General features: G+C 39.2%; 1 protein-coding gene and 1 long non-coding RNA gene across 2 annotated transcripts in view; both read left to right on the top strand.

The window, feature by feature from the left end:
* Positions 1 to 26,196, top strand: part of CPED1 (cadherin like and PC-esterase domain containing 1) — a 170,010-nt gene that overhangs the window by 88,720 nt on the left and 55,094 nt on the right. The window contains exons 20-23 of the mRNA XM_075025008.1: positions 1,888 to 1,952; positions 2,284 to 2,328; positions 4,196 to 4,382; positions 7,284 to 7,452. Of these exons, the coding sequence (XP_074881109.1) occupies positions 1,888 to 1,952; positions 2,284 to 2,328; positions 4,196 to 4,382; positions 7,284 to 7,452 (466 nt within the window). The remainder of the gene's footprint in view (positions 1 to 1,887; positions 1,953 to 2,283; positions 2,329 to 4,195; positions 4,383 to 7,283; positions 7,453 to 26,196) is intronic.
* Positions 10,338 to 24,546, top strand: LOC142029858 (uncharacterized). Its single transcript, XR_012650043.1, has 2 exons — positions 10,338 to 18,819; positions 19,068 to 24,546. It is a non-coding gene; the product is annotated as an uncharacterized LOC142029858 (long non-coding RNA).

Genomic DNA, 26,196 nt, shown 5'->3' with positions numbered 1-26,196 from the left:
ATCCAGTCTAAACCTCCCCTGGCACAGCTTGAGGCCGTTTCTTCTTATCCTATCATTTGTTACTTGGGAGAAGAAACTGTTATTTGCCTCACTACAGCCTCCTTTCAGGTAGTTGTAGAGAGCGAGAAGGTCTCCCCTCAGCCTCCTTTTCTCCAGGCTAAACAGCCCCAGTTCCCTCAGCAGCTCCTCATAAGACTTGTGCTCCAGACCCTTCACCAGCTTCATTGCCCTTCTGTGGACACGCTCCAGCACCTCCATGTCTTTCCTGTAGTGCAGGGCCCAAAACTGAACACAGTATTTGAGATGCAATCTCACCAGTGCCCAGTACAGGGGGGATGATCCCTTCCCTTGTCCTGCTGGCCACACTGTAATCTGATTATCTTTCTGTAATATCATTACTAAATGTTACATTTTGATACCCTGCTGTAATTAGAGTTATTATATGTCTCATAATGTTGTCTGATGATAATTACAATCACTTTACATTGACATGTACAGGTCATGCCCTTCCTTTGGGAGCTGGCACCTTGCAGTGGTTGTGGCTGCCACACTCCTGAGGTGTCCTCTGGTTAAACCGAAGTCTGGCATTTTGTAGAGTTAAGACATCCTGTTTTCACCTTACAATAGGGTTTGGGTCTGGGCAATGAAAAAAGAACAGCGGAGAGAAAAAATGTATTTGACAGGTGTTAGCCATTACCTCCTTGGCAAGCAGAAAGAGGGGTGCAAAATGACTTATAACTTGGAAAACAAACTCTAATAGTTTGTTAAGTACTTCCTTTGAAGTAAGTTATGAATGTGCATGAAATTAGGGTGGTGTCTAGACACTGAAATCTCAGAACTACATTTTCATGAACACACAGAGACACACAGATCTGCCAGCTGCTTCTTTCCTTATCTCATTGAGATAACGCAGAAATCTCTGTTTTATTATTGGACAGTTTACCTTTTACTATGATTGACCTCAATATTGCTTTCAGCAGCTCCTGTTGAAACATTAGTGATGGCTGATTGCACAGAACAATATTGCCACCTCCCTTCCTTGGCACAGACAGTGACTTTGTGTCTTTCAAAATCCAAACTGAATGGGTAGCAGTATCTGGGAAGAAGCTGCTTTATGATAATTTCTACAGAAAACACCGGGAGGAAAACATGTGAAAGCTTCAAGAAACGCTAATGGACTTCTGAAAATGTCTTATCAGCCAGAGGTCCAGTACATGGATTGGAGAGATGCCTACTGCCTTTCTTCTATTATGGTCCCAAAATGCTATATGAAAGAAAAAAATCTGTGGAGTTAGCAGTATGGGCACCACTAACATGTTAATGAATTGTTGCGATTGACTTGTCTTTTTTCACTGAGGATTTATATATATACTATGGATGTTGATCATGTGATTTGTTTTAAATTAGCAAACAAATCAAAACACACAGATGTTCCACTGTATGAGTTCTTGCTAACTTCGGTACAGATATTCCCCTTGACACAGGCCTTCATTTATATTTAATTCTTTTTGAGAAAGACTAACTTTAACCTCAAATATATACAAAAAAAGCATCATACAAACAGTTAAGATATATGGTTCAGGTAATTTTATTCTTAGCTATATCCACTCTTCCTTTTCCCAGCAATTCAACCATGGTTTGAAATTTATTTCTGGTTTCCTTTTTTCATGCCAAATGCTACCATTTGTTGTGGAATGCATGTTTTCTGTCACGTTCATTCAGGTAATATTGCTAATGCTGGGAACAAGAATCCAGAAGGTTCATCTTTCCATGGAGAGTATTAAAATACCATGTGCCCTGGGTTGCCATATGGAAATTTTCGAAAAATGTTCCATGGTTTCTGTTCCTTCCATTCACACAGAAATATGTCTGCTATTGAATTGACAGGAATTCTCAAGAAAATGCAAGTCCTAAGCAGAATGTTCCTTCTGGCTTCAGGAAGAATCATGAAGGTAAGGGATCAGAGTAAGATCTTTTATATACGCTATGTTTTTCCTATTTGTACTACTTCTGATAACATGTATGATTTAGATTACATTGTTTTGCATTCCAGCTGGAAGGTCTTAGCTTACTACATATAAAAGACCAGTTTCTTCCTTATCCATGTAAGTTATTCTGCTGAGCCCATGAGCAGTGTTCACGAGCCTAAAGCAAAGGTCTCATACTGAAAAGAATGAAAAGACACTGTATTTTTTATAATTAACAATGAGAGTTCCTTCTCCTATAGGATTGTGAATCAGGCTTAGAGCAGAAAATTATTAATTGTTTCTGTTTATCTTTCAGCATTGCATTATTCCAGTAAGACTAAGGAAAGACAATGCAGTTATGGTAAGTCAAGGTCTTTCTAGACCACTAAGGAGGAAGAAGAGTGATTGCTTGAACAAATTTCTTGGGTTTTTCTGCATAAGCTTTCAGTGAATGGAGTGCCTAGGGGCTGTTATGTAAAAAGAAAAAAAAAGGATTTTTAAGTAGCAACAATGTTTATGAATCACTCAATAATTGGGCTATTATGTTAAATAAGCCTCAAGCACAAAGTTAAACATTGCTATGCATGCGTATTAATATGAGTATTCCAGCACTCATTGATCCCTTGCAGCGCTTCAATAGACTTTTGCCTCTTATTTCCAAGAACTTTAGCATACATTTGTTCTTGTGGAATAACCTTTAAACTTGTATGGAGTTTAATCAGCCTTGTACAAGGCCAGACTTCAGCTCAATGCTGGTGTTTTAAATAGCTTCTTAAGAGATGAAGAGTTTTTCTAAGATATCTGCTTGTACAAATGTTTAAAGTATATTTCATTTTGGTGGGAGCAATGCTTTCTGCTGCCTTCCTCATTGACACGTTATCTGAGGGGTCGCTTTATAAATGTGAAACAATTGCTCTGTGGTGGAAAGGCTTTTCTACCCATTGAGTCTCATTTCCCCTCTTACTGATCTCATGGTCCCTCCAGGAACTCCTCGGTGTCAGTCAGAGATCAGAAGTGATCCTGGGTTGGCTGACTGGCATCACTATTCCGACTAAGTGATATTTGATTTTGAAAATAGCTCAATTAATTTTATTTTGAATTATTCCTCATTTTTAAGCTAGTCATGAGACAGTCTTTCTAGGTAAGGCATACAGGATCTGGAGAGCTGTTTATACTCATCTGTAGGATTTTTTTTAAATACCTTCTGTGTGTGTCAACTTATAAGCCTCTACTCCCCTACAAATCTAGCCCAAATTCTGCTCTTCCACTGGAATAACTTCTTTATATTTTAATCCATGCAAGACAGTGCTGAAATTGCCCTGGTTTGTTTCTCAAGGCAGATATTTTGAGGTAGAAAAGGCCCACATAGAACTGCTTGCATCCTTTATGGGCCTTTTAAGCCATGTTTTAAGCCACAAGATTTTTCAGATATTATATTAAAAGAGTTTCCTGGCTGGAGTGTTTTCTGAAGTACCTAGTTTTAAACACATACTAGAGATTATATGTGGAAAGCAAGTTTTGAATATGTAATTATACTGTAAATCTGAATCCAATAGGTTGGATTAAAATATTTGTCATAAGTGGGTTGCCAGCAAATAATTATTCTCATGAGTCATTTGGCAAACACTACAAAATAAAGGATACATTTGAGCAAATAGGATTTGGTTGTGGAGATTTCATACACAGGGAAGGAGCTGGAATTTGTTGATTTAGGAATTTTAATAAAACATTCTTCCAGCTGTACTGCAAATGACCCTATGGGTCTAGATATCTCCATGTGACTTGTTCTTATGAACAGTAAGAGTATGTCTAACTTATTTTGATTTTTATTGGCAATTACACATATACATAAACCCTGTACACGGGCTGGTACCTAAGTAGGTTATGAATTTTGGCCTAACTCTTCTTTAAGTTTCAGTTAACTAACTGGAGACAGGATCTCCCAGACCTAATCCTTGCATTTTCAAAGGCTTACTCAGACTTTGAATTTTGTGACTCTGACTAGAGTCATTGGGCACTGAATGATTAAAATCCCTTCAGGGTCTAAAAATTTCTCTCAAGTGCCAATACAAACTCCATTAAGACCTTGTAGCAGGATTATCAGTCTCAGAGTGACCAGGCATTAAAAATCTTGCCACTGTACATGTTATCAATCTGCCAGAAGTTGCATGTTACTTAAAAATGTTCATACATTTCACAGTTTTTTCTTTGATGCCTTCTTGGAACAGATAAAGATACCCTATCTCATATCAGGCAGATCTTCACCAGTCCACAGCTGGACTTGAATCCTCAGTTTAACCCAAAGATCAAAGAATACTACGCAGAAGTCCCATTCGACATGGTGACAGTGAAGATAGGAGCAGAACCATCTAACTGTCAATGCCGAGTACACCTTGATGAGAAGAAAGGGCCAAGGTATGAGTGAAAAAATATGAGATAAAAACTACAAGTGTCCTTAACTTTGGAAATATGTCAGAATATTACAGAATTGTTTTATGTTTCCAAAAGCACAGAATGCCTATATATTAGTCACAAGAAAGACAGAGAGAGTTCCAACACTCAGAAATTTGTATTTATTTGTCAGCGTCCTGAAGGCAATGGTAATATGTTCTCAAGCCATAATTAACCCTAGCTTTACAGAATGCACAGTTGCTAGCATCTCCCCCAGCTTCTCCAGTCACTGACAGCATCAAAGCTGGGTGGGAACAGAACATTGTTACACTGCACACAGTAGACAGCAAAGAATTTGAGCTTTCGTATCCAGGCCTTGATTCTGCACCATGGCCTAAGCTAATGTCGCGCTGGGCTTGGTCCCTCAGCCAGCAGTCTGCTTACATGGGTCAGAGTAGAGCAGCTGCGAACAAACAAAGAAATAAATTCAAGTTTACTCATTCAGAATGATCCATATTAGTCAGAATTATGTTATAAGGGATTGTCATAGAATCATAGAATCACTTAGGTTGGAAAAGGCCCTTAAGATCATGGAGTCCAACCATTAACCTAACACTGCCAAACCCACCACTAAATCTCATCCCTAAGCACCACATCTACACGTCTTTTACATACCTCCAGGGATGGTGACTCAACCACTTCCCTGGGCAGCCTGTTCCAGTGCTTGACAACCCTTTTGGTAAAGAAATTTTTCCTAATATCCAGTCTAAACCTCCCCTGGCACAACTTGAGGCCATTTCCTCTTGTCCTATCACTTGATACTTGGGAGAAGAGACTGGCACTCACCTCACTACAGCCTCCTGTCAGGTAGTTGTAGAGAGCGATAAGTTCTCCCCTCAGCCTCCTTTTCTCCAGGCTAAACAGCCCCAGTTCCCTCAGCCACTTCTCATAAGACTTGTGCTCTAGACTCTTCACAAGCTTTGTTGCCCTTCTCTGGACACACTCCAGCACCTCAGTGCCTTTCTTGGAATGAGGGGCTGAAAACTGAACACAGTACTTGAGGTGCAGTCTCACCAGTGCTGAGTACAGGGGGATGATCACTTCCCTGCTCCTGCTGGCCACACTATTTCTAATACAAGCCAGGATGCCATTGGCCTTCTTGGCCACCTGGGCACACTGCTGGCTCATATGCAGCCGGCTGTCGACCAACACCTCCAGGTTTTTTTCCACCCGGCAGCTTTCCAGCCGCTCTTCCCCAAGCCTGTAGCATTGCATGGGGTTGTTGTGACCCAAGTGCAGGACCCAGCACTTAGCCTTGTTGAACCTCATACAGTTAGCCTCAGCCCATCAATCTAGCCTGTCCAGATCCCTCTGTAGAGCCTACTCTCAAGCAGATCAACATTTCTGCTTGATCCCCTCATCCAGATCATTGATAAAGAGCTTAAACAAAACTGGCCCCAATACTGAGCCCTGGGGAACACCACTTGTGACCGGCTGCCAAATGGATTAACTCCATTCACTACCACTCTTTGGGCCTGGCCATCCAGCCATTTTTTTACCCAGCAAAGCACATGCCCATCCAAGTCATAAGCAGCCAGTTTCTCCAGGAGAATGCTGTGGGAAATGGTGTCAAAGGCTTTACTAAAGCCTAGGTAGACAATATCTACAGCCTTTCCCTCATCCACTAAGTGGGTTGTCTTGTTATCAGCAAAAGTCTCAGCTTATCTGATCTTACAGAGAAGCATAAAGCTGGAGGATAAGGGAGAGAGCAAAGTCATCACTAAACATCAGGTTTGAGCATTGACCCACAATCATTCATGATGTTTGATTACTACTATTATCCCTGGCACAGTATTGGCTTTCCCAACCAGCTCTCTCACAGACAGCAGCACGTGCCAGGGACAATCCCAATAGGCATTTTGGGTATGACCTGTTTTTGGATGTTGGGAGGGACAAAAAGTGTTTATTTATCTGGGTCACGTACCTCAGCACCAGAGAACTGGACTATTTACATACTGGCCATTAGTGAGTGGATAAAAGGGAGAGCAGGGAGAATGATTTACTTGGGAGGAAGAATCCTCAACCATTACAGAGCTAGCTTTTCTTCATGGCATGAAGCCCCTATGAAATACACAATCTTTTGACTGACTGTGAAGCAGATGCTCTGACCTAGAATGTCTGCTAATAACCAGACAGTCTGTACAGTTGTTACTGATCTAATGGCTAATATGCTTCCTATATTTTCAATAAGAAATTAGTCTTGATTTATCATTTCAAAAGAAGCTCCCATAAAATTCTTCCACCCAACTTTTTAATGTTTTAATGTTAAGCACCTTGGCAGTCAACATGGATACATGCGAAAAACTTAAGAGATTTCTTCCTTGTAAAAGAAAAAAAGAATAGCAATATGTCCTTTACAGTGAAAAGAAAAAGCCCTGGATGTGCAGGTTGTGTGTCTTTCAACATTTCTCATTTCCCAGCCAAGGGAAGAAGAGCACAGTCCAGCTTTGCTCATCTGTCACTCTGAGCACTTTGTCCGGGACTCCATCACATTTGGCTAGTGGATGATTTCAGCAGCTAGCTGACAACTCTGATCTTGTTTGTCTCCCTGCTGACTTTTCCATGAACTTGGACCTGCCAGGAATTATTGTCCCTAGTGGCTTCATTCACAGATTTCATTTCAGAATCTTTGCCACTGCCACTGAGCAGTTTTCACTAAGTTTCACTATTAAGTATTTTGTCTTCCTGAAAGAATTGTAAATCTTATTTTACCCTGTTTTTTATTTAAAATCTTATATATTTTGTAAGAGAAAGAAAATGTTAGAAGCCTCAAGGAGCAAGTAAGGTTTAGCTGCCATAGATAAAGCAGCATAAGTCTTTGTTGCTTTCGCATTTATTCCCCTGCTTTCCTGTTTTGCCTTGCAGCATTGCTAACTACCCCCTTGGCCTTGGATTGAACAAAGTAATCATTCTGGTAACAGATGATTCACAGCCCAGCCCTCAGCTTGTGAGCAGCTACAAAATCACAATTTATCGAGAGGACCGCCCTAGTCTGCCTTTGTTTGATGACTATATGATATGTGGGTTTGTGCAGGTATTGTCTCTATATTCTTTTGCTATACAAATTAATAGTGAATTTAACTGTTTTTTGTTCATCCAGTGCTATAAATTAGGATACATGGGCCAAAGCTGGTGTAGAGTCAGTTTTGGTGAGGTTAGAATCTGAGTTCTAAATGCTATAATTGTATGAAATACAGCATTACACAATGTTTTGGATATAAAAAGTAAGTCTAGCATAAGTACGTGTTACAGTTACCATGTATTTGAGAGCTCCAGGTTAATTAATCCTTACTTTGGTCAGCCAAAACTTTACCCATCAGAGAGCTGTTGTTTGCTTGTGAGAAGACAGTCCCTCTGTATCGCGCAGTGGACAGACTGCAGTTTTCATGCATGAAAATCCTTTTACCAGGAAAGCTATTTATGATGATGGTCTGTTTATCAGTGTTTGAGACAAATGCTGCTAGATAATTTATGAGTGAAAAGTGTTTATTCTAGAAGACCAACAAACACAATGGAAAAAACCCACTGATGTTTCCAAGGAAAGGGATGATTGTCACTTACATCATATTTATCCAAATATAAGTTTGGGAATGCAAATAAATTACTTCTAACAAATAACAATCCTTAGGAAGCAGTGGGTCTCTTGAAGGAAAAGAAGGGTAAGAGTCTGTCTGACAGGGCTAAAAAGGGGCTGGGGAAGGGGAGCTTGGACTGAATTAGACACAAAATTGGAAGAAAGATAATGAAAGAAAGGAACAGTGAAGCTTTCAGTTAGTGAAACTATGGCAATAATCATCGTAAGATAGAAAACCTGGGACACAGGCTGAAGTAGAGCTGTTTGGATTCCAAAGTTAGAGGGCTAAACATTGGTGCTTGATATGGTGGGCAAAGATAAGCCAGTCGATTCAAAGAGGGACGTGACATGGTAAATCATAATCAAGGGCAGTGCTTTTGTCTGTGGGATTTTAGGCAGATTAAAAGGTTTGGTAGGTTTATTCTAAATATTAGAGCATCCAGGAGGAATATATTTCGTCACAATTCTGCAACCAGAAAGCAGGATTTTCAAAACCATAGTGTTGAAACTGTCATCCATGTTCATGTCACATGTCTAATCCTATCTTTATTTCTCTTCTTTATGCAGATCTTTATATATCAAAATATCCTTTTCACAAAACCTGTTGCCCTTTTCTGGTTTCTTTCTATATACTGCAGAAGAGGGTGGGAGAAGTCAGGCCATTTTATGTGATGGGACAGATCAAGAGGGATGTTTTTTTTCTTGTGGAAAAATGAGCACTGGAGCTTAAAACAGGAACTGAAGAGATTATAAATGTTGATAGCAAATTGTATGTTCACAATAATTATCTCAATCTGCAAATCAGAACTGTCAGAGAAAATGTATGCAGTAGTCATAGCCTACTGACTGCTATCTGAATACCTGATTATGGTGCTGTCTGGCCCTTTACCTATTCTTTGTCTCTTTTACACTTATCTTACAAGCTCAAAAGGTCAAGGACCATCTTCTTGCTCTTTGTACTGCCTCAGCACTAGATCTAGTAGTTGCTACGAGTAAAACAAATATGAATAAACACATATAATACCTAAGATTTCAGTTCAGTTGTACAGTGATTTGCCTGACACCTTAGATGTGAATTAGTATGAAAAGGAGAGCAACAATAGGTTGAGCTGGAGTTACATTACTAGGAGAACACAATGGCTGGAAAGATGTGAGGAAAGCTCCTCTAGTTGCCCAATTTGGGGCATGTATCTGGGTGTAGGAACAGGAATTCAACCTCATACACATCCTCCCACACTAGAGTTTACACTGTTGTTAATGTTTAATGATAGCATTTATGAGACTGAGTATGAATCTTTGAAGCACTGTGAAGGCAAAGAGATCTAGAATGATAAAAATGAAAAGTGTTTTAGAAGTTTCTTTTGATTGAGCTTGGTTTTCTGCTCATCTGTGAATAACTGCTCTCTAATTAATATAATTGTTCAGAGCCAGGCAGGACTTCAGGAGTTCAGAATAAAAATGAGATGAAAAGCATTCTTGTGGTGTCTAATGAGGGCTGTGAAGATACAGTATGAGATTCTAAAACAACATTTAAAAAAAATATGTTAAAGGCAAACTTACCAGAGAGTGCATTTAAAAAACAGTTTGGAGCTGGAGATAGAAATGGCATTCTAAAACACTCAAAAGCCTGCATTTTTTTCCCTTTTCCCTATTTGCTAGAACAGAATTTATTGCCTTTTGCTTAGAGTGATGTTTTTTATCAATACAAAACTCAGGTCTTAAATAGCATCATTACATTCTGCTTTTCATACCAGAGAACATTATGCGCTCTTGCAGAGTGGGTTAATACACCCTGATCAATGGCATGAATGCTTGTTCTCTTAGTAACAAGACACCTGTTTTAGGAGCAAAAGGATAAATACAGCGTGAACTGATGGAGTCTCCTTTGGACACTTGACTAGACACAACTGGGATCACACATGGGGAGAGAAAGGTCACTGACAGTGGTGTGGTCTTTCTCACAGAAGGCTTCAGTTAAAATTCTAATCCAGCAACTTTTTTCCTGACTTTCTTTTATGTTTAATCCCATTAGGATATTCAGGTTTCACTGCAAGATGATACTATAAGGAAGGTTACAATAGAAAGACAGAGTGTGGGATGTTGTTTCCAGTCTTCTAACAATTCTCATGCAGTTGAATAATCCTGGATTAATTTCAAGGCTATTGAGTTAAGAAGTGTGTGGTTCCAAGCCTTGCAGCCCCTAAAAGGGGAAAAAAATATTGTCCTTTCTACTTTTTGATAGCAGCTATAATATCCTCATTAAAACCAAATTAGTAGGGGATAAACTGTGGCATCACCACAGCACCTTCAGCAGCTTTGGTTGCCTTTCATTGTGTGTTCTGCATTCTGACAGTATTGCTTGGACTGCAAATGGAGAGGTTATTGGTTTGTGCTTTAACTTAATTTTGTGCAACTGTCGACAATATTCAAATTAAGTGTACTTGAGTGAAGTTGTGCCATTTCATTATCACCTGGGAAGCTGTGATACCAAGATAGGCAGAATACAAAGCAAGCAGCAAAACTCAGTGAGCTTTTGAGACGGGGGTATCAGCATTACCCTCAAGTGAAAGATCCCAGACTATGTACACACTGTCATAAAGGACAAAATATTTTATTCATTCTTGCACTGCCCATTATCCTTAAAATGCAAATAGATTTATCTATGCCTCACTTGAAATGTGTGGATGCTACCTCTTTGATTGTTAATCTCTGAGTAGTCACAGTCATGGAAAGTAACTGGTGATGTGCTTAGGGAACCTTGTTTGACACTGTGAACTTTTGTACCTATAGTGTTCTGCTGCTACAAGTTTGGGGGGTTTTGTTTGGTTTTTTTTAATTTATTTTTTATTTTAGTAATACACAGTTATTTATTCGGGTTTGCTTTTGCATTGTGAGTAAGGGATAGCTAATATTATATTTTATAGCCACAGTGTGTATCATTCTCTTTGTCTGTGCATTTGCACAAAACATGAAGAAGTACTTTCCAGAATCAGTGCAATGCAATGGGCTGTTGCTCTGGCTGTTCTACAGCTTTCTCAGGTCTGAGAGGATGGACTTACAGGAGAACAGTTTTAAAACCTTTCCTCATTTTTATAGAACACCTTATTCTTAAGTACTATTTTCTCTTGTGTTTTTATAAACCCTTTTATCATATTCATTTCCTAGAGTCCAGCTAGCATAAGAAATCCAACAGAGCTGATAATGAGATACTGGTATAGCATTGCTGACAGTGTGACACCAAATGGCTGCAATGCAGCTGGCAACAAGGTGCCAGCAACAAGATGTTGATTTCTCTTTCTATCTACTAAACTTCCATTGATGAAAAAGCAATTAAGACCTAAGCCTAATATAATAACTATATTTAACTTTATTGTAGTCTTTGAGGGGTAGAGATGAGAAAACCCTTTAGAAAGGAAGAAACCTTTAAAAAAAAAATCAAAGTAATTACATTTTTTTGTTATGCAAGATATGACAATACTTGTATTTTTTTCAGCTCAAGTTATAAATTTCCCATGGAAAATAAAATGCTTTTACTTCATTTTAAACTGTGTGCTATTACAGTTACAATGCCTTTCATACCAGACAGTACAAGTAAAAACTGTCAGTTATAGAAACATGAATTAATTTTTTGCCTACTGCTTTCATGCAAAGATTTTGAAGAACCTTGCACATATTAAATAATGTCCATAAAATAGAAAGAAAGAAAAAAAGCTTAGGAGAGAAACAAAGAACTTGTCCTGTAGTAGGACAGGCTTGAAGCACATTAGTGCCTTCTGTATTTCCTGTTAGCTCTGTTAGAGTCAGTGTGACCCGCATTACAAACCACCCATCTCTTCTGTCCTTAGGACATTGCAGATGCCATGTGCAGGCTCCTAGGTTTTGCAGTGCTTGTTGTAGCAGCAGCTAACCTTCTTGGCAGTTCTGGGTTTGAGTGTCTTGCTTGAAAACACACAGAAAGTGCACTTCTGGAACTGAATGTACAGCCTAATTATATCAGCAACCAGACAGTATCTATCTTATTTGCAAAGTTAGCTTACTTCCCTTTCAGAGAATAAAAGAATATCAATTATAGGAGCAATCAGGCATCACATTCTTTAGTCTTCTCAGATCTAGAGCTGGTGAGAATTTTTTTCAGTGGCTTTGAATTTTTCAGAAAACAACAAAAAATGCCCCAAACTAAAAAACATAATAGTTTGAGTCCATTTTTTTTTCTCTTTCTGTTTTTTTAAAGCTTTCTGATAAGTGCTATCTCTTTATGGAAAAAAGAATAAAAGCATATGCTTTCTTCAAAAGACAATGTTTTGATTCAAAGAGGGTTATTTGATTAAAATAGATTAAAATTCAAAATTTATATTGGCATAACTGTTAAATTAGAGATTTTAGCTATTGTGCAGTCCAGAATGCTAACTCTGTTTTCCAGGAGGGACTGGTTGGGACAAGCAAAAAGCCCACTCATTGTTAGATCTGAAATACTCAAACCTATACTGTAAATTTTCTTCAGAAACACTGGTGAGAGCATAGTATGACAGCCATTTTTTCCAGGAGCAATGCCAACTTAAGCATCCCTTTCCCTGCCTGCAGCTACTCATGAACCAGATGGGAGAACTCTTTTTTTTAAATGGACTAGTTTCTAGGATAAGGTTCCTAATCTCTCTATGTGAACACAAGGGAAGGGGTAGGTGCAGGGGCAGGAATAAGCAGCTGAGCACAGAATAGTGGTAATGTATGCTGCTTAAGGCAGCTTTTACTTTCTTCATGAAAGAAATTCACATCGAGATTGGGTTTAAAGCTCTTGCGAGTGAATAGTTACAGCTGTGTAGAAAAAAACAGAGACCTGGTTTTAAATGAGCAGGAGCTTCATGTTCAGCAAGTGTAGAAATGATTTATTGGTGAAAACACACAAAACACTAGAAGTACATTTGCATTGCTATTAATCTATTAAATAAAGCGTAAATTGTTTGGGGTTTTATGTGCCTGCAACCCACTCCCTGAGAAAGACAAAGCAGTCTTCCCATAACCTTGAGGAGCAAATAGGTAGTAAACTGAATACATTGTTAAATTGGAGGCATTTCAGATGAAAGCCACAAAATGATTGGAGAGCTACTACAGAGAGACTGCTGTAAAAAGAAAGGTGAGGGTTTATATCTTCAACTGCTGTATGTCAGCATGGTTCAATTAATTTCAGGGGAGCAATTCCAAATTGCCGTAATAGAGTACCTGTCCTGACAGAAACATATGGTTAAATTCTCTTCCATTATATATGCCAGGTAATGTTAGTGAATCAATTCACTTGCATAAAACTGCTGAAATTGTTAGTAATTTTCCTAAATATTCATGGTCAAACAACAGCTCAGGAAAACATAAAAACTATTTGAAGGGATTTTAAAGTATTTGAAGGGATTTTAAAGTATTTAAAGATCAAGGGACCTTTAATCACCATTCACTCTAAGTATAAAGTGAACAGGCACCTAAATCTAATAACACAGCTTGGTGCTTCTAAAAAGTATATTTGTGAAGATACAGAAGGTAGAGGTGTAAATAATAAATACTCTGAGCTAATTTGCAAGTAGAGGGTTAATTTCTGTGTGTATGTCAGAACAAAATGTTTTGTAGAGTCAGCATATTCTGGCTTTGTCAACATCTATACCATTGGTGAGAGAAGGCTTGCCATGTTTTCTTAATTATAACAAAGACTTTTGTGATGATTTAAAGCATTGCTTTGTAGATGAGTCAGAGGAACAATTAACCATTGTGATGGATCTTCTTTACTTTTGTGCTGTTCTGTGCTGAACTCTTTTTGGCTCTCAGTATCAGAGATGTGGCTGTTAGGCCAGTATCTTGGTCAGCCAGTATCTGCTGCTTTAAGGAAAGGTCTCAAAAGCTCAGCAGAGCATAGATCTGTCCTGTGGGGGAATTAATGTAACATTCTGGGTTTTCTCTAGAAATCAAACACTCACTTTTTTCACCTACACAGTTGACTTCATACATAGTCTGCACTATCATACGGGTTCTCATAATCACTGTTCACTGTCAGACATCTTCTGGGCTCTGAACAGGCCATAGAGAGAAAATGGGCACAACTAGGGCATGAGGTGGAAAGAACAAGCAAAAGAATGAGTTTGGCTGTGCTTCTACTTAGGCGTTTCTTTCTCTAAGCATGGAATAAAAATTTGCTTTACAGTTTTATCCTGTATCTCCAGTAGGCTGTGCCTTACTAGGACCATCAATCATACCCTCCAGCATTTTGGGGATGCCACATTACAGAGCCCAGACTTTGAGGCTCAAGTCCATGTTTGGTCCAGCTGCCTGGAGAAAAGCATATAGTCTTCCAATTTACTGCATTTTACTCCTGATTTTATATTAGTTATGCTTAGTCTTCTCTATATAGCTAAGTTTCCTGTTTAACATGTGATGCAAGATTAATACCAGATACCCTCCAGGAAGCGTCTCCAGAATTATCAGGCAGAGACTGAAAAGAGCGGATGTTTCCATGCAGCAGCTACATTTGTCATTATTATGATGCATTGTACACTGGAAATGGTGTGTTACAGAGATCACTGACAGATAACTTGCCACCAGCGCTTTGAGACAATCCATGTGAATGCTGATTCAGTGATTCAACAATTTTAAGCCAATAATGACTGAGATGACACCAACGAACTAATTTTGTTTATGATCATTAGCCAGAGGAAGTATTAGGTTGCTATAATAATTAGCCCCTAAAGAGACAGAATTTTTTAGGCGGCTTTCAGCCTTCCTTTTTCCTATGCTTCCTTTCCTCAGGCAGCACTCTTGCAGTTAAGGACTTCTTAAATCAGGAGTGATATCACTCTTCATTACCACTGAATTTATTGACACCAGTTAGTGTTGTTTATAGCACCTCCTACCTCAGCAATGGAAAATGTAGTATCTCCTCCCCTTCCTTCCTTCATCTGTGTGTTTGCATTTAGCACAGTCTTACTAGGAACATCCCACCATCCTAGACACTCAGTTAGGTTATTTTGCTATTATGCTGCCATAGAAAAATGTCAGTAGTACATCATTATGTGAGGAACAAAACCATAAAAGATAAACCTCAATGACCTGACAGAGCAATTCCATTCGTTTGTTGACGATATTATCCCCCTTCATACAATTACTGATGTCGTCCCATGGGTGTGCATGACACATTAAAGATACAGAAGATGAAGATCTGCCTGGGAACTAGCCAAGCAGAAACTCATAATTGCATGACTAAAAATGTTAAATTACAACCCGTATGATTGCAACTGGTGAACAAGATCTCACCAGTGCTGGTGGGGTGCATGATTTGACATTTCAGCCTGACAGATGCCTCTTAATACCTGCTCCGTAGGGTCCTGCAGGATGGGGACATGCTGAGACAGATACAGTGCTGCGGATGCAGATCCTGTAGATACAGTGCTATCTCTGAGCCCATCAAAGACTGCTAGTACAGACTGGACTAGACCCAGTTTTTTCTGATTCCTTGCCTTTAGCCACAGGACTGAAATGTCTTTAAATAATAGCAGTAAACCATTGTGGGTGGCTGTGAAAGGAGACAGACCACAGTAAACGCTGGGTAGGCAATTCAGCTCCTGAGAGAACACTGTTCTCTGGAAAAGCTTATCAGAAAAGCTGTTTTTATATAATTCTTGTTACCTATGGGGATTTTGTTTGCTCTAGTTATCAGGCAATCATCCCACTTACTTAGAATAGATTTTTGCTTATGATCCTTTTTTGCTCTTATTTTGGATTATTTCAATATAAAACAGGCCCAGTAACACCACTGGAATCAATTCCATTTTGCTAAAGAACTGGTAGCCGTAACTTCTGCAGAAGGCTCCAGGTAGCACAGACTTTTTTGTGCTTATTCTTGTTTCCTCTCCATGCCCTCCACAGTGATTTCCTCCATGCATTTCTGCATTGTAGCCCAGCTTGGGCAGGAGAGGTACAGCTTGATGGACTGATGGTTAGAGCCCTTTAGGGAAAAGAGGGAGCCACATGCTTGAACCGCCTCAGCCTGAGGCCAGCCTAGAGGCTGAGTGCCTGGGGGGAACCTGCCCCAGCCTAACTAACCACAGAAAAGTTGCTTCCTTCTGGCAGCCCCTGCCTACAGGAGGGCACCACTGGAGCCAGACACTGGGCAGGTAGAGGCAACTCCTGGCATGCGGCCCTGAGCCGGCTGCTCTTGAGAGGTACCCTGTGTACTGTGCTAATGATATCACCTCGGCAAGGCACCTGAGATCTCTGGAGAGGAAGAGATGATGTACTAGTTACCCTCTAACAGCTGTGGGTTTTCCTTGATTCGCAGGGAACCTAGCTTAGCCATCTCAATCACCATGGTGGGCCAAGCTCTTGCTTTCAGGCTTTGCATTGCCTACATTAACTGCGCTAAATTAGGGAGTCAGAGTGTAGCCCATAATTTTTCCATGCTTCCATTTCTAACTGCAGTATCAGGATATAAGAATTAACTCCCCAGTAAAGTGTAAAGCCTTACAAGTCTTTGGATGAGCTGTGTAAGTATGAGAACTGCAAAGTACAAGTTCTCCTTTATGAGCTCCAGGAAGTGCAATGACATGTTTAAAAGTACAATAATAGAAGGGGGTGGGGAGGAGGAAAAGGTCATCCAAAGTTTCTGAAGCCTTGCTGAAATATTTAGCTTATGTTTTGGGTAAATAGCTGTGTCAGTGATTGCATTCTATCAATACAAATATGAATTCTAATTCATGGAGAGAAAGTTCATTAATTAGAACTAACTTGCACTGTATGACAGCACACAAAGTGTTATAACCATGATCAGACTGCCAGTTTATAAGTTGCAGACAAATCAGTGCATGCATATGGGCAAAGTATTTGCAAAATGTATGTTGTGCATGCATCTGGGTTTTGGGCTTTTTGTGTGGTTTTTTTTAATAAATGGTCATTGCAGTTTGTACTGGATCAAAAGTTATGTTGTAAGGTTAAATTTCAGTAGCTTTGTGTGACACAGCAGGGCTCAGTGGTGCCTCAGTTACATTTTTTTGTGAATGGTGGCATTTGTTAAATTGCAAACGTGACAGTAGAGTGCTGTGGAGCTACATGTGTTGGCTGTGAGTAAGCTGATGCAAGTAGAGGTAACAAACAAGGTGCCACTGCTGCATGGCACCCACGCCAGTCCAGCTCCATGTTAATGTGGTGGCATGGTTTCTGGTACCTGAGCTTATTCTGTCTGCAAGACCTTCTGTCATGATAATAGACATATCATGAGAGGTGCATGGTAAAACCGTCTAGAGCCAAGTTGAGGCACAGAAAAGTTGCATGTTGCTTCATGCACAGTTGTGCAAGTACACCTCAGCTCTTCCAGTTCTGAGACTCTCCAAGCAGACTGTCATTTGGATCTAGTAACAGCTTCTGTACCCGTTTTTGTCATGTGTATAATAGTAAAAGAAGAGAAAAATATCCTTAATCCAAGCCCCTTGAACAGGGAAAACGCTCCCTTTGGCTTCAATGTACTTTGGATCAGACCTAACTAAACTTATTTTGCTGCCTTGTGGGGTCAAAAAAAGAGTCTGCAGGAAAAAAAGTATGCCTACTATCACATCTCCAGAAATAATAGCTGTGCTTTGATCATCTCAGCTTTTGATGCTAGTGGAAATTATTGGTTACATTTTGCCATTAGAAAGCCGTAATGTGAAGTAGAGGGTACAGGTTGTTATGAAGATGATATAAGGGGAAGACTAATGAGTCATAGTAATGACTCCATAACTCTTCATAGTAATTTGTTCAGTTTTTTAATGGTAATGTTATAATTCTGATTTGGTAAAATAAAAGCAAAAAGGATAGTTCTGCAAGTCAGCCATATGGTACAACAGAACAATGGAGATTGAAGTGATTTATTGCTGCACTGTGTAAAGGCTACCACCTCCTCTGGCTATATGCTCACAATGCATATTTGAAATTCAGATCATTTTCCCTGTGCATTAGGTTGGTAAAGGGGATGTGACATGACTGAAATTCTGCTGTGGATTTCATGATCTGGCATAGAGGTTTGACCATTTTTGTTTTCATTGAAAGAGCCAAGGATGCTGTGGCGCCAAGAGTGGATAACTTAGGCTGCCACACAAAAGTCAGGAAACGGGATAAGCCCACATCTTAGTGAGTACTTGAAACAAAACTGAGATCTGAAGGTTTTATAACAATATGGAGCCGTCCTTGTATTCTGCGTCTGTACCAGATAAAGTGGAAAATTTGGTCACCCTTGTTTAGAAGCTTGAGAAATGGTGTGCTTCGTGGATTGGAAAATTATAGAACTATTTAGCCTAATTCATGTCTCTCTCTAACATCAATCAGAAGTAGTTGTACCTAAGTCACAAAGCCATTGATGTTTCATAGTTTCATGTATGAAAACTTGTGGAAAGTCAGAACCCAACTTCCTTTCTCAAAGTTCAAGAGAGGCAAATTAGGAAATCAGTGTTCTTGATTATTTTACTTTGTTCCTCAGTAGTTTCTTCTTGTAGAATGTTTTTAACTGAGATCCAAAATAGAAAGTTGTTTAACTTCTTAGCTGGTTAGTCAGGTTCTTTTCTGTATAGAGTTACAAATATGTGAAACAGTTTTTACTGTTTTAAAGAATGCTGGTATTGGCCTATGTTGCACCTAAGTAAGACAGTGAAAGCTTATTGCATGGCTAATGATAGTTTAATTGGTCTGATTTTGTGTTTATTTAACAACTTGATAAAGAGCAGTAAAATGAATCATTGAGAAGTATTTACTGTGCAAGATGAGCCCAACACCTAAAGGACAACAGGAAGCCAATACTCCACTGCTCCTGTTCCTTTTGGAATCAAGGTAGATATAAAACACAACCACCAATATAAAACAAAAAAAGATTCAGATTTTATACACTTTGCTTTGTAAGTACCTTCACTGAGAAATTCAGGTTCACAATACCTATCCATTGCTATTTCTGTAGCTGTAAAATTGTCTGTATCCTACAGAGAACTGTTATTCTCTTTACCTAGCCCCCTATGTTTGTGTTTCAAAGCTGAAATCCAGGGCATTCACTATTGATAGTTCCATTACTGTATTCTTTTCAGTTTTACCTCGTACACTGTTCTCAAATTCATCAGAAAATGTGAAATAGCCTGTTGAATTTTCCCCCTTGATGATACCACAATAGATGTGAAAGAAGAGCCTTCAGCATAAGACTTCCTAAGTGTTAACAGATCATGAAAATTGGCAACAACTGTTGTGCCGAGTATCATAATCTGCAAGAGGACAGCCAGCAATTCCACAGTGATGAGAAGAGAGTGCTTGGTGTTTGAGCTGTGGTCACATTTGCCTTTCAAGTCATTTGGGCCTCCATGACACACTTTGTGGGAGAAGAAAGCTAATGCAGCTGCCTTTGCTAATCAGTCAGTATGACCCAGCCCCTTGGGGAGGCAGGCAAAGGCAGATACGTACTGAGACACACAATCCTTGCTGATTAACAGTGAAAGCTGGTAAAGTTACTCTCTAAGCCTGTCTGGCCCATCAGCTCCAGAAATGTAATTTAGATGATTATCTACATGCCCATTAAACCTTGTGACCCATTGCTAGTCTGTTTGAAGTTTGCCTGCTTAAACTTGCTAATAGGAAGAATAGAAGGATTAACTCAGAGGTCATGAAATAAGAGAGCAGTAAAGAAGATGACAAAAGAGCAGAGGAAAACTTCCTACTGCATGTATTTGGTGAGGAGAAAGAACTACAGTACCACGGTCATCTCAGCAGATACTGTTACTTTATGGAGCAAGTGAACCATCTGGAATTCAGGCCATTTAATACTTTTTGTGTGTGCTTTCAACCTATTTTGTTTAGCTGCACAAATAAAATGTGCTACCTGTGTGATAAATGTTGTCAAGTTAGTTGTTTACAGAACATAATGCAACATATAGAAGAGCATGCAACGACTGATGAATGATGTTTCTGATTTCACTCAGGGCTACAGTGTGTAGATATAAACAAGGAAGCACTTAATTTAAATCAGTCACATCAGAGTAGTCGCAGTCAGGTCAGAATCAAGGCCAGCCTTGTTCCCTTTAGGGTATGAACCTCCAGCCATTACAGGTGCTTGTGAACTTAAAGATTATCAATGAAAAGCTTATCCAGTGAATCTGTTTTTTAGTTAGTCAAATTGAAATAAATATAAACATTTATAATGGTTTACATAAATTAGTCACAGGGTGTTGCAATAAAAATGGTGACTGGATAAAACTAAATTTGTAGAGAAAAGGTGGGATTCATTGCAGAAACCAGAATGGAATACACAAGTACCTTAGTAAGGGTGTCCCAGGGGTCTGACTAGTTACTGGAAGAAAATGAGCTTGAACTTTAAGTGGAGTCTAAAGGTCATTTACCTACTCTTGCATATACTATCACCTTTGGAATGAATCCTTGCCCTTTTGCTAAGGACACCATCAACATTTTCAGTTGCTGAAAAACATTGGTTGGGGCATATTTCACTGCATTTCAAAGAACACAAATCCGTTTCACTAGTGCTATGTCTGGATCTCTAGGTTTTGCAGTATGAGATGTCTTTATAAAGAATTATTGTGGTCTACTTTGCAATACTTTTGGTACATTTATTTATTTATGTGATATTTGTTGATATAGTTACGATTAAATATAGTTCTGTTTCTCATTTTATTGTGTTGAATCAAGCATATTTTCCAGGTGGAGTCTCTGTACATCTCAGACTCCTTTCATTTACATGCACAACTCTGTATGAGAGAGACAGCAATATGCTAGTGGGGACAAAATAGAACAGTATTCAGTGCTGGGGCAATTAATTTTAGAAATTGAGACTTTTTTTTCCAAGCTTTTTAGTGATTTTTTTTGCGGCTGATACTGGAAACTCAGATACTCTCTGTGTTGAAGCTGATGCCTGTACTTTGGAATAAAATTCCACTGTAAGCATCATACTGAAGCTGCCTTGCACCTTAAGCTGGTTAAAAGTATTCAACATTAGTGTCAACCACAGCTGGGAACTTTAGTCTGAAACTGTTAGCCTTCATGTGTTGACCACACTGGCAGTGGTTCTCACCTTGAAAAATATAGTTTCCCCAAATTTTTGGGAAGGAAACAAACTTCTATTGCTGATCCTGAGTCTTCCATTGAGTGGCATGTGCTCAGCTGCTTACAACCGGACTGCTTCAGAGGACAGAAGTTATTCATGTACCTCATTCCATTGGTGTTGTCTGAAAAATAAAGTAGATGCCAATATCTGCTGGGAAGCCTTGTAGAAAACAGATCAAAGGCTTCTGGAGTTTATTTAAGAAGGACCAGTTGTGAGTGGCTTAATGTCTGACCGTGGCATGAAAAGTGAAACAGCCATGACAATGAGCCACCATACACAGAAGTCCTCTGGGCTTCAGTAAAGAATTTGAATAATATGTGGTACAGGTGGGCTGATGTCTCACCCTGTCATTCTGTTATTCCTTTGCCTCTAAATGAGCATTGCCCCCTCTGTCTAACCCTCTGAAAAAGGGGGAAATTTCTTCTCAAAGAGTGAAGAATACAGCCTTCACTTACACACATTGAAGTACCCACTGAAGATAGATTGTCTTCTCTAGGCCTTTTGTCTTAAAGGGTCTGTGAATCTGTGTAATTCACTTAACCTGTGGCCAGTATTCGGGCTAGCATTTTTACTTTGAGAATATCTCAAAATAAATCACACCCTTCAGCGTATCCCTGTTCCGGGTGTGAGAAACTGGCTTATTTTTCATTAGAATTATCTGTTTTATTTATGCCTACCCCTCCTATGTCCTGCAGGATGCCCTGATTTATAAAATACTTGGAGACAGCTGCAACATCCCGCAGTTCTTACCAGTGATAGGTTGGAACACAAATAGTGCCTGTGCTTTCCTATGGAACTATCACTCATGTTTTCGGGATTTTTTTCTATTCAGTTTTGTCCCATTATTTTCTTCTTCCTTCACACATTTCCTATGTGACTATGTTTTCAGTGTGAATGGCAAGTATAACAGAAAAAAAAATCTTACAAGGACCCCAAAAGGAGTTAAAATTTTAAAGAAGTGGCTATCCTGGTATCTTAAGGTGGGCCCTACTCCTTAGTCAGCTCTCTGTTTATTGACCTCAATGGGATACAAAGGCACAAGCCATTTCCTGGCTATATTATGCTCTGCTGGGAGAAGGGTTTAGGACTGCTTCCAGTCACTCAGACCTCTTAGCCTAAGTTCCTCCAAGGAAAGGAAATGCTTCAGCAGGGAAGTTCCCGACTATTGCTGCTTTAGCAATGAAATCACTTTAGAAAAAGATCAAGGAACCTACTAGGAACTGCCATGTGGTACAGAGCCGAAGGGAAAGGGAACAGGGATCAGTTGCCTCGATATGCACTTCTCGTTGCATCGAAGACTCAGTATCACATCTTCACCCCAAGCTGCTGATCCCAGAGAGACTAGGACTGTGCATACATGCCAGTTCTGTGTAAGTGCTTAGTATGCTGAATGTCATTTTACACCTTAATGCACCCAAGTGGCACTACCTGTGTTTCAGTACCTGTACCACACCCTGAATGTTTTTGGCTGGTCACCTGATAGGTTAAGGTAATTCCCATGACCTGTTGTTGCTATATGAATTTCTTCTATGAAGTATGTTGTCACAACTCAAAAACCCTACTAATACTCCTGATATCTGTCTCCATTGTGCTATACCTTTCCTGGTCCAACAGCCTAGTGGTTTTCATGGTATTAAGTTACAGATGAAAATGAAGAAAAGGAAAAAAATTGCTTGAGGATTTATCTTCTTTTCATTAAAACATTCCTAAGTAAATTATTATGTAGTTTGCCATAATAGCATTATCAATAGATGCAATGCTTGACAAAAAGGTTGCACAATTTTTGTTTAGTGGTTGCTGCTGCTTTTTTTTTGAGACAGACGTTTGACACTTCAGAATTTTATTGTGAGAGAGGGTGGATGTGATGGAAATGGGTTATGATGTTACCAAAATCTCTAAGAGCTGCCAAGTAAATTCTAGGCAAAAGGGAACGCTAATAGAATGCAGAAACTGAACAACAATATGGTGACAGCAAAAAGACACAGAAAATACTTGAGGATAGCTCTAATCCCCATGGCTTGATGAGGTTTCAGAGGGAAAACATGAAGATTTAGTGCATTTTTCTGCAAAGAGGTATGCACGCTTAACTTCACACACTGTGGACATTTCCACTGAAGTCAGTGGGATAACTTGTTCTGAATAATACCATATGTCTCCATCTTTGCAGGCCCAAAGTCTTAAGCAGAATTTATTAAATCTGGGATGTGTATAATTGTATCCATGTTCACATTTGTCCAGTGCTAAAACAGGACAGTCAGTACTTATATATTCCTAAAACAGAAACATATTTGTGGTGCCTGTCAATGCTCATGACTTTTGTCTTCTAATTCTTTTTGCTCTTTTTCATTATGACATGCTTTGATATTTATGAAAAATGACCCCGTTCTTTAGATAGGAAAAAATAAATGCTCTATTTCAGTTTTATGTGAATTATTACATTAGTAATTCAGAGAAGCAGATTCGTTGATTACACAGAGCTGTTGATAAATATCAAGGAGTTGCTTATACATATATGGGGCCTGAATCCTCTCTTCTGAACTAGTTTTACACTGGGATTTCCTGAAGTCTTTACAAATTGATGGAACATAATAATCTGCTAGAATAATTGGAACTAACAACAAAAGAATATATCCTCTTCCTTCTTTCTTTTTGTCTTTCTGTCTTTCTTTCTGTCTGTATGTCAATCAGTAACTTTTGGTTGCTTTGTTTGGGCAAATGTTTGTGGAAAATGTCTGTTAGGCCCACCATTGATGTCCATTTCACAGTGAAAAAAATGCTAGTCTTCATTGGCTGGTAAAGTAATAAAGTTTAAGCAAATGTTTTTGGGGAAAACAGGTCAAAGACATGTAATTTCAGAAAGTACGTCTAGTGGCTTTACAATGTGTGTGTCCTCAATTCCCACTGGGCCAGAGTCTTGGTAGGTAGGACAAATAATCAAAGAACAGAGAGAAAATTGAATTTTTATGTTTTGTGCTGGAATGACTGAGCTTTTACCTTGTAAGCATCATACCTGGGTAACTGTTCAGACCTCAGGTTGTGAATATCTTTTCCACTCATGTATGAACAGAGTAACAAAGTGCTAAACTAGCTATAGTTACCTTGCATGTACCTTTAAAATTTCTCCCTAAAAATACTTTACCAGCAATATTAAATCAAATGCTTTCAAGTGTTTTGTAGCTGTTTTACTCAAGACAAAAAAGTATATTCAATGAAAGCTTTACCTGATCAAGTGATAACTGAAGATTTTTTTTTTATTTTTAATAGTGAAATGCCTTAAAATATTACACGGTGCACATTACGTATTTTGGCAAATATGATTTTATGTTCTTCCTTTCCTAAGTTCATTGATCAACACAGATCTTCTGTTTGTCAGAAATCTGCAAGATACTAATTTTTGTTAGCAAATCAACTATGCTTCTTACTGTTTCTTTTTGTTTGCAATTAAATACTTTTAAGTTTTCCCTCTGCCAAACCTTTGTATTCTTTGCACTGCATGAGTTGATAAGCCTAGCCTAGGAGTAAACACAACACCTGGAATCCTCTAGCTGATTGTGCAATGAGAGCAGAGGCTAAACTGAGGTCTTCGTGAGGATCTGGAAATCCCACAAGATAATTTGAGAAAAAATATGTAGCAAGAATTCTGTATTTGTAGTTGATCTTAGGAGAGCATCAAAAAAGTGCAGATACACGATGCAGGACTGTCTTTTAATCTTTGCATTAAAATCTTAGGATGTGACTTTTCCATTCTTTAAAGGGTGTGGAGTGGTTTAGAGGAGGGGTTTTTTTAAGCTAAAATTCAAATCTTGTGGCTGAAAACTTAAAATCTAAATGAAAGCTATAGGCAGGGCCAGTCATGAGCAGAGTCCCTGCCTATGGATGTACAAGATAGGTCCCTGCAGTATGCATACTGTATTCCACTAAACAAATGGCAGGAACATATGACAAGAATTTATTTGTGTTTCAGTAACCTTGAGATGAAAATACTCTAGATGGGTTACAGTGACCAAATGAAAGTACTACAGTTGTCTCTACAAGCAGCATATTCACTGAACAGAATAGCCATGCGAGAACAACATTTACAGCAGTAGATCTCAGTCCCTGGCAGGTGCACTTATACTGGTATTTCAGTATTTTATTTCTGGTATTCAAAGCTTCTTGTCTGTGATAACCTCTGCCACTGCTGCTCCCTATTCATTTGTGCATTCAGTCTTCCACTGTAATATTTTGACTGCTACAGAGGGCTGGAGAAACTAAAACTCATGTTCAGAGAAAAACTAAAATAAAATTAATAACAGTACAAGATTATGGTACTTCGTTTCTCCTGCCTGAAGTTTTATGGTACTTAAATTTTTTTTCTATCTTTCTCCTTCCTTTTTCCTTTCAACTTTCTCGCTATTCTCATTTCCTTTGAGAATTCTGCTGTATCTTGTTAGGAGGTTGTATATAGGTTGAGGGAATGAGGTTGCAATTTGCACTGAACAAGCTGATGCTCCCAGTCATCCACCTCCCCTTAGGAAGCAAGTACAACATTCATCAGCTCAGGCACTGGGAAAGTTCACACACAGGTTGCACTCTCACAAACCTTCCAGTTCCACGGTTGTAAGAGGAAAGTGGATGTCAGGAAAACTTTCAAACTTGCAAAAAAATTGGGTATGTCCCAAGCAGAACTGGAAGATGAGTACAAAAGACTGTAAGGTCATCTAGGTGGTGAAACCCAGAATAGAGTGAACACCTGCACTGAAGTCCTTTTCCCCTGGTTACTGCCCTCTTAAATACTGCAAATCACTGAGCACTTTAGGGGCTGTTGGTGAAGTGCGTACCAAGGACTTTGCGAGCTGGGATGTAAGGCTGTTGTCTGTGAGTCCTTGGCTGGGCAGATGCATTAGTTGTCCAGTTCGCTGGATGGTGCAGAAAGTACTTGGACAGAGGGAGCTGTTCTGCCTCCTTGCACCTGAGCCCAGGGAGTCTCCACTGTTTATGAGGGTGCTAAGACTGGGCATTTTGTCCCACGCCCACTCTCTCCTGATAAAGATAGAGAAAATGCACCATAAGCTTTTAGAAATAGGCAGATCCCAGTATTACTTACTCTCACATACAGACAGAAAGCAGCT

Source organism: Buteo buteo, chromosome 4 (genome assembly GCF_964188355.1).
Source record: "Buteo buteo chromosome 4, bButBut1.hap1.1, whole genome shotgun sequence".
Lineage (NCBI taxonomy): Eukaryota > Metazoa > Chordata > Aves > Accipitriformes > Accipitridae > Buteo > Buteo buteo.
This window is presented reverse-complemented; position numbering and strand designations above follow the sequence as displayed.